Source organism: Colobus angolensis, unplaced genomic scaffold (assembly GCF_000951035.1).
Source record: "Colobus angolensis palliatus isolate OR3802 unplaced genomic scaffold, Cang.pa_1.0 Scaffold85, whole genome shotgun sequence".
NCBI classification, from domain to species: Eukaryota; Metazoa; Chordata; class Mammalia; order Primates; family Cercopithecidae; genus Colobus; species Colobus angolensis.
The window spans coordinates 10,241,652-10,251,153 of record NW_012122376.1 but is presented as its reverse complement, the minus strand read 5'-3'; the positions used below and the strand labels follow the sequence as shown (position 1 = coordinate 10,251,153).

General features: G+C 38.0%; 1 protein-coding gene across 9 annotated transcripts in view; it reads right to left on the bottom strand.

Annotated features, from left to right (window-relative positions):
* The window catches only part of FMR1 (fragile X mental retardation 1), a 38,673-nt gene extending 29,177 nt beyond the window's left edge, over positions 1–9,496 (bottom strand). For 8 of the 9 annotated variants that reach the window (XM_011930276.1, XM_011930283.1, XM_011930277.1 and 5 more), the window contains exon 1: positions 9,399–9,496. In XM_011930276.1, the coding sequence (XP_011785666.1) occupies positions 9,399–9,449 (51 nt within the window). In that variant the 5' untranslated portion in view covers positions 9,450–9,496. The remainder of the gene's footprint in view (positions 1–9,398) is intronic. The other variant, XM_011930278.1, reaches the window with a different exon arrangement.
* Positions 9,497–9,502: the final 6 nt, after the last annotated feature.

Below are 9,502 nucleotides of genomic sequence, written 5' to 3'. Positions count from 1 at the left end.
ATGGTCTCGATCTCCTGACCTCGTGATCCACCCGTCTCGGCCTCCCAAAGTGCTGGGATTACAGGCTTGAGCCACCGTGCCCGGCCTACATGTTGTAAACTACCTTTTTCTCCTTAAAATCTTAGAAGAATACCAATAGTCAATAATTAAATATAACCTCAAGTCTATATATATATATACACACACACAAATATACTAAACTTTCTTTAACAATCATATGCTGCAAACAACACTAAAAAGTCCAGTTACTAGAGTTGAATTAAGTTTTCAATCTCACAGGCACTTGTAGAAAAAATATATAAAGTCCAGAGGTTTAGATCTTTTAAATCTGATGACACAATTGTTAATAATCTACACAAAGACAGAACAAAATGGCCAATTATCAAGAATTCTTTAATCAGCATACTGTCCGTAATTTTACAAAATTAACCTTTTAATAGGTACAGAAAAGGAGGGTTTTTGTTTTAGACAATTAGAAGAATAGGACAAAGCATAAAGAAACCCGAAGGCTTTTTAACTTAATTCATTTTAAAAGGGCTTGGGGAGATTTAAGCTTCTTACTCAAATTTATTCTGTATGTGTTTCTCCCCTTCAGTGGTTTCTCCCTGCCTGCAGGACCATAGCCAAACTCCTTCTCTGGTCATAAAAGGCTCTACAGGAGTTGTCCTCCCCAGTCCCACCACTTCTCCAACTTTATCTTTCACATCCTTAGAATTTGTGACCCAACAATGCTAAACTACCTGTGCCATACTCTGTAGTTTCTGGGCCTCTCTCCATTCCTTCTTTCCTAGTCCTTTCCCTCTTTTTACATAGCTATCTCTTATTGTTCTTCCAGATTTCAGTTCAGATGTCATCTTCAATGGGAGAACTGAGAAGTCTAGGTTAAATTCCTGTCCTCTGCATTCTCATAGCATCCTATGCTTATCCCTACAATAAACTTACCCCACTCTATTATTATAGCCCATTTTCTCACTAACAGTAAGTTTCCTGAGGGTGGTGTCAGGTTTTACTTCATTTATGGTCATACAGCAGAGTGCCTAGTATGAACTCAGTGAGTAGTTATCAAATAGATCATTGCCTAAGAGGTTCCTATCCCAGCCTTAGGGAAAAGGTATGTGTGTGGGTGATGGTGGTAGGTTAATAAGACAAAGGAAAACATACTGAAGAAGGTGAGGTTCCTACTGACCCCTTAAAGGATAAGGAAGTATTAGCTAAACAAAAGAGAGAGGAGGACGGAGAGGCATTCCACTAAGCCTAAGGGGCAGCAGGCATAAAGGTTTAGACAGTGAGAAACAGCTGGGTTGCGGCAGAAATAATAAATCCTTTGTCAACAAAGAAGCCAAGACAATTCAATGGCGAAAGAATAGTGTTTTCAAAAAATGAAGCTGGGACAAGTGGATATCCACATGCAAAAAGAATTATGTTTCAACCTTTACCTCACACTACATACAAAAAAAAAATCAATTAATATACATCAAAGACCTAAATATAAGAGCTAAAATTATAAAACTCTTGGGAGAAAACACAGTAGTAAATCCTCATGACATTGAATATCTGATACCCATAATGGATAGTGAGACGATAACTAGTTCGGATTAAGACCATTCTCTAACTTCTGTGTCCTCAGGAAATGGCATAGTTTCTGGTATATAGAAGATGCCCGATACATGTTTTTAAAAACAAATGGTTCAATGCAGATATCTTGTTAAACAAACATGTCTGTCTTCAAAGGCCTGAAATAAAAAGATTCTTTTAAAAAGTGAAACTTCCCAAAATAACAAATTAAAGCATATGGAGTGAAGCATTAATTAGCTGCTCTTAAGAAAAACTATGGAAGCTGAGACAAGGCCCTGGAAAACACTGATAGGGAAGCAACTTAAGCAACTTAACAGAGATACCAAGCTTCTTCAATAATGCTTAAATAAATAAAGTAAAACTACGCTAAAAGAAAGCTTCCTTGTAATATCAAGGTGGACTATAATGGCATCCATATGTTGTGCTATACCCAACGTGGCTAATTATTTTTAAGTTAAGCATGGGTATATATCCTTATAGTTACTGGTTCAAAAGGGGAGAAATCAACATTTTCTTATCATTTTGATCTTGGTTATTTTTACTCAGCTATATTTAAATGACCAATATTTCTACAGCGCATTTTGAGAACTCTAGCTTAATACTGCCAATGATATTTTAGAATTATTAGATTTCATAAGGGTTCATGCCCCAGTGCTTCAAGGGATTATTTGCTGCACTATTACTTCAACAGAGAGGCCTAATTATGAGTTAGGTTGCAGGAACTGGTCACTCTTAGGCTCTTATTTCTCTAAGTCATAAAAATTATGGAGCATGGGAAAGAGGACTCTCTTGGCCCCCATTTCTCCCTTGTCTTTACAGGATGGCTAATAACAAATTAACAGTTTGCTTTTTGGGGGTGCTATTAGATTACTAACTAACATGAAGACACCTATTAGGAAGTAACTGATCCCTTATTTACAAAGAAGGGCCAATGCTTCTGTGTTCATCCTTGTCTAAAGTTTTATAATGTTTATACATCTTGGCAGTAATTAACATTAGTTCCTTACTGTATACTACATGCTAAAAATGTTAAGTCCTTTAACCAGCTATTAGAACCTTGTTACAGCTAGGTAAAGAAATGTTCTAAGTAAATCAAGTATCTATCCAAGACTACTGCCCTTGTCTAAAACTATGCTATCTGCCACAGTAGTCACAGGTCATGTGTGACTACTTACATTAAAATTAAATAAAATTAAAATCAGTCTCCAATTCACTCTTGCCACATGTCAAGTGCTCAATAGCCACATATGGCTTAAGGGCTATTGCAGTAGACAGAACCGATTTAAAACATTTACAAATATTGGAGACTGTTTCCAGACTCATCATAAAAGCACTATAATATCAGCCTTATTACTACATTGCTATATTTTGCTTTGTTCTCTTTGCCTAAAAGTTATTGCCCAGTTGAATCATACTTATTCACCACATTTGCTTATTTCCTAAAATCAAATATTCTCTCAAAGGAGGAAGATCTGCAAGTGCTGTGGTCATTCAGAAAGAAAGAAAGAGCTTTTGCAGGCTCTGAATGCATTTCCAGATGTAGTGTCAGAAATGGTTTGAATAATCATCAGAGCCCAAGAGGGCCACTGCCTTTGAGTTAATAAGGCTTATCTGTAAATGGATGCTTGCATGACTTTTTCAAAATCAGTCATTTTAAGTGAATACAGAAGGTATATAATACCTTTGGCTGCTGCTTTAATAAGTGGAATAAAAGAAACTCATAGGTTGCCTTTGGTCTACACTTGCGTGAAAGACAAATATCTCCTGTTAATTCTAAGGTCTTTCACTAAATCTTCATTCCAATAAGGTTCCATCTTCCTGTTTCTCATCATAGTTTTTCCAATAGCCCCCTTTTGGCTCTATCTTTCCCCTTATCTACCACTTACCCACCCACAGATACACTCATACCTTTCTTCTTTGGCCATTTCCAGAGTACTATCATTCCACCTATCACTACCTTGGAAAACTGCATTTTCCTGTGATCTCTACCTATCAGGCAAAGCTGATGTCTGTAGAGAAGGTAGGTTGAGGAGGTTTCTGAGAGGTTTCCAAAGGCAGCAAATTGAATGAATTTGAAAGAACACACAGTGGAATTAAAGTGTATTGCGTGAGGGCTAGGGCTCTTGTTGGAGTCAGTGTAGTTAGTGGTTAATGGTTTTGCTGCGAATCAGACCTACGTTTGAAATCTTGCTCTAACACGTAATAGCTGTGAGACTCTCACCAACAAGTGATCTCTGGACCTCGGATTCCTCATCTGCAAATAAGGAACTCGACCAGTCTCCCTAAGACTGTTGTGGGTAATGAGACTACACACATGGGGGTCACCAAATAAATGAGAGATAAAGTAGAGAGTGTCATATTTTATAAGAGATGCAGAATCATAAATGCTTTTGCATTTGGAAAATGTACATTCCAACAAAAGCACACTGAAAAAAAAACTTTAAAAATTGGGATATAAAAAGAAAAGAACGTTTCCACAAAGATACTTAATACTAAAAGGTTATTTAGAGTTTGGGAAGAAAAAAAAAATGTGATGAAAATCTTGGGGTTTGAGAAAGGTGATAAAGTACAGTTTAAAAGAGATACAGGTTCTTCATCAGGGTGAATAAACAGGAAATAAATCATTAAGGGGTCCCCAATTTACTGGCAACTGGGCCAAAGAGGTAATTACAAAAATCATATTTACGAAAGTATGTAAAGCCTAGTGCTATCCATTCAAACATTCTATTACCAGGACTGATAAAGTAAAAACAGAAAGTCCATCCCTATTTGGGTAAACTCTCCCTAGCAACACCTTACATTCCTTCCCTTAGTAAAGTATCTTACAAACAGGAACCACTGCTCACAGGAGAGGATATTGTGTATTAAAGTTTCAATGCACACCCGACCAGCAATGAACACAACTACAACATCATCAGTAAGCTTCTATCATTTACTGAAGACAGAACATGTAGTGCTATGGTAATTCTCGTTAGGAAAAACTTACAGCATTGTAAAATACCCCTCCTAAAGAAAACCTGCCGGAGGCGGGGCCCTGTGGTTCATGCCTGGAATCCCAGCACTTTGGGAGGCTGAGGCAGGCGGATAACTTGAGATCAGCCTGACCAAGATGGCGAAACCCCACCTCTACTAAAAATACAAAAAATAGCCAGGCATGGTGGCACATGCCTGTAATCTCAGCCACCTGGAGGGCTGAAGCATGAGACTGGCTTGAACCCTAGAGGTGGAGGTTGCAGTGAACTGAGATCCCACCACTGCACTCCAGCCTGGGCAACAATGAGACCCTGTCAAAAGAAACAAACAAACTAAAGAAACAAAGAAACAAACTAAAGAAACAAAGAAACAAACTAAAGAAACAAAGGAAAGGAAAGGAAAGGAACGGAACGGAACAGAGGAAAGGAAGGAAAAGGAAAGAAAAGAAAAGGAAGGAAAGGAAAGGGAAGGAACGGAATGGAACGGAACGGAAAGGAAAGGAAGAACACCAAGAAAGAAAACGTGCAGGAGACAGGATAGGGACATAAGAAATGTGATAAAAGTATGATTCAAACCCAAGGCTTCATATATAAAGCAAGTTATCATTTTGTCCCCATCCCCCCGCCCCGTTGTATGGGGACACTAACAACATAAAAGAATAAACAGAGACAATAAACCTCATCAACAGTCCTTCCAACCATACCACATGTCCAGGACTTCATATAGGCATCTGCTACAAATTATGAGAAAAACACATTCTGCTTCATTCTGACCAAAAGACAACAGAGACATGTGCAAAGAAAACATTATTAAATTAGTTATTAATTTTTCTTGTGTGTATGTATTCTAACTTTTGAATACTTCAGTTTTATGAGTTCCCAATATAACAAAGGCAAATTTCCTAGCAGGGTCAAAGATTTCTAACCTTATCTTTCCTTAAAAGGCATCCATATGAAGAAGTACAGTGTCAAGGTTCAAGAGCTAATAACAAGAGAAGTTGGCACATAAACTGAATTATTTCATGATGGCTTTGTATTAACAATAAAAAATCATAATATAACATTGTAACTATAGTTATAGGATGCTAAGGCAGTGTTATAGCACAAAATACAATCAAAGACCACAATGAAATTGAAAACTGAGCAGGAAATCAAACCAATTTCTTCAAGCTAAATTTCATCATTTCTTCAAGCTAAATTTCATCATTTCAGGAATTCAGAATCCTGACCCTTAATGGTCCTGAAACTTGGTAGTTAAGTCACTTACCTAACCTCTCTGTGCATCATTTAAAGAATGAGAATAACAACAATACATCAAATAAAGTATCAGAGGTAAAGCACCTAGAACAGTGCCTGGCACCTAGAAAGTACTCATCCCCTGTTAACTATTACTATAATCACGATCCCAATCTTCTCAGGAAGCACATTCCTATAGTGGGCAGAAATCAGAAACTCCAGTAATACACCACTGAACGTTGTATCTAATTAATAACTTGGAGGTTATCAGAATATTTAATATGGAATTAGAAAAAGCACAGTTCAAAAGGGGAAAAATGACGCAGCCACGAAGATCCTAAAAACTAAAAAGAGCAATTAGACCCTAGGAAGGAAAAAAAAATGTGGTTGACCCCAATAATTCACTTCCTCGAAGTACAGAATAACACCTTTATGCAAAGTTATCTCAAAAAACTTCAGAGAAACCATGAGTGCAAGTTTATTTACACTTTATGCAAGTTGATTTATAAACTTATAAATTTATAAACCTTATGCAAGTTTATTTGTAGCAAAACTGATTTTACTACATTTCAGCTATGCATCTGAAATGACATGTTAGACCACTAATATCTTCATTAAAAATATCCTTTTGATTGTACACTTCACCATATTTAGCTGCTAGCTGCCATAATACTATTAACCAAATGAAAGTCTGTCCTCAAACACTGAACTTAAAAAATAAAGTATAATCTAACAATAAAATTACAATCAAGCATAATTATACCATACTACAATAAGGGATCAGAAATCAGAGGCTGTATTTTCAGAAAACAAAAAAGGTTTGTATCTTATGTCTCCAACATGTGATTTATCCATCTTCAGTAATTTTCATACTAGTACACAAAACCTACAAATCTTAGGATTAGGGTATTCACACTGGAATGATACGCATTCTACATTTAAAATGCAGTTAATTCATTACCATTCTCAACACATCAAAACTTCTAGTCCAAAGAAAACAAATTATGTGTGGCAGATGCACCTAGAATAAAGACTTTATTTCATCATTATTCACTTAGAAAATACTTTGTAAAGATTTTATGAGGTGTAAGTCAAAGTGTCTTCATATCTTAACACCTGCAGGGCACTGTAAAGTGGTACACGTGACCAATTATTTCTAAGTCAAACAAATACCTAAGCATAAAAGTAGTGGCTCTGGTGATTGCTGAATCTAACTTTTAAGTTTTTAAGAATAAACACCAGAAGACAGAGAGATGTCCTTGGAAATATGGTGGTTATGTCAGGCAAATCAAAGTCTGAATTCAAATACACTCAAGTTGTTTGTTTAGTTTTTAAAGCTTTTCTATCAATTTGATGAACAAGGTTCCTGTTTCTTTTTCCATAAATGTAACACTTCTTCACAGCAGTTCATTTTTAATTGGTTTATATTTCACATCTTTCCTGTCCATCCCACTGGACAAGCAACTCAGCTTACTTTTGCTTTACTTTTTAAACTCACAGCAATATTATAAGTCATATAAAAATTGCAAGCTTTTTTGTTACAGAAACTATTTTTCCATCAGTACAGACCATTTGAGATTTTCTTAGAAATCAAACTTAATTAAATAAACGTAACAGCAATTTATCTGACACACACTTGATCAAGTATTACATTTCTCCTCAGGGAACTAAGGGGCAACCAACCTATTCTTCATTCACCTTTAAGTTAAACAACTTCGTTACAAAACGAAACAAAAAAGGAGGAAATTAATAGCAAAATAGGAGGTATTTCTTATATTCCAGTCAGTTTGCAAGCAAAATCACTGGAGCAAATCATAAGTTGCTGGAAGAGAACAGTAAGTACTCCAAGGCCATAATGTGCTACTTGCCCTCTGTGGTAAGCAAACTTTAGTGGCATCCAATCTAAGTTTATATCAAAGATCAATCAGAATCTTGCTTAACCATTACCCCTTACTCACACATATATATGTATATGTATTATAGTTATTAGTGCCAGAAATCTAGTGACCAAAACCACTAATCTAGGACTCTGAACGATTCTACGCAAACTCACCAGAAGAAATTATCGATCAATAAAATCAATGAAATTAAAACTTTGCAGAGTCAACTGAAACAATTTCATATTTATGAGAGTGTTAAGAACATAAACGTGGGGTTACCTTTTGCCTCCTTTTACAGCAAAAGGTTTTAACTCTGTGCTCAAAGTATGGAACGGTTTACACTCTACTCATTTATGAAATACACTGATCTCCAAATGTCTTCATAAAATTGGTAAAGACAGAATAAAGTCAATTGTTTATTTTCCTATAGCCAAACGTGTCCTGTTTGAAACATTCAAGTCATTCTATAATACATTTAAGAACTGTGCTGGACACTGGTAATAGCTATTTTCCAGGCTTCTTTCCACATGCACCTTCTATTGCCAAAATACTGTAGTAAGGTGGGATATTATTTAAAGAGGTTATAGACATTCAAAAGGAAATGAGAATTTATAGATTAATAGATCTACAGCAACTACGTACCAACAAACGCACAACTGCTACATCAAATTTGTAAATCTTCTTTTTAAAACTGAAAGGTGTTAGTTGATCTGCAATGGTGTAATTTTATAAAGTACAGTAAACCCATGAATGCCTATATAAAGCCTCAACAATTCAGTCCACTGCAACACCACAAATTCAAAGGAAATGTGGTCAAGTTCTTAGGGGCACAAAAATATTTTCGCTCAGTTTAAAAAAAAATTGCCCTATTTATAATATACTCTCAGTTAATTTCCTGAAGTTTCATGGCATATATTTAGGTCTTTGGAAACTTAAACACACACACACAATTTTTAAGTAGCAGAGTTGCTAATGGTTTTAGACGCTGAAGCATGTGCATTCCTGAATTTATCCCGTTTAACAAAAAGGGGGGCGCGAATATTCACGATGATCAACTTCTTCAATGCATTGCTGGGCCATGTTCTGAAACTTTTGGTTCTAAAATCTCCTCCGAAATCCACAAAGAGAAGCCACTAAAAATCAGTTGCCATTGTGATTTGCTGCCGACTACCGCTTCTTACTATTCTTTCTTCACAGCCCTCGCCCAGAACAGTGGAGCTCTCCGAAGTCCCAATGCTAGACCGGAAAAGAGAAGCCAAAGGAGACCTGAAACCCTCTTGGCGCTGCAGGAGGCGGTCCGGCTGAAGCGTCCCCCGCTCCTCCACAACTACCCACACGTCAGGCCCCGATCCCGCTGGGAGAAGATATTTAGGAAAGGAGGAATAAGCCGTCGCCGTCACTTAGCGCCGATTTCGGCCCTTCCCGCCCGGCTCTAGTACCTGCCGCCGGCCCTCGCCCATCCCCAGCTCACCCCGGCGGGGCTCGGCGCCGAAAGGGAACCCTCTCCTCGCTGGTCTCTCATTCCGATAGGCGCTAGGGCCTCTCGGACTCGGAGCGGGGCTCGAGGGTCTTCCAACAGGCCCCAAGTCCAGTCTTTCCCTCCCAAACAACATCCCGCCGAGCGTGCCCTGGCACTGCGCTTGGGAAGAGGGCCCCGGGCCTGCCTCCCGCCGACACCAAGAAGAAAAGGGAGGGAAGGAAGGGCGAAGATGGGGCCTGCCCTGGAGTCAAGTACCTTGTAGAAAGCGCCATTGGAGCCCCGCACTTCCACCACCAGCTCCTCCATCTTCTCTTCAGCCCTGCTCGCGCCGGGAGCCCGCCCCCGAGAGGTGGGCTGCG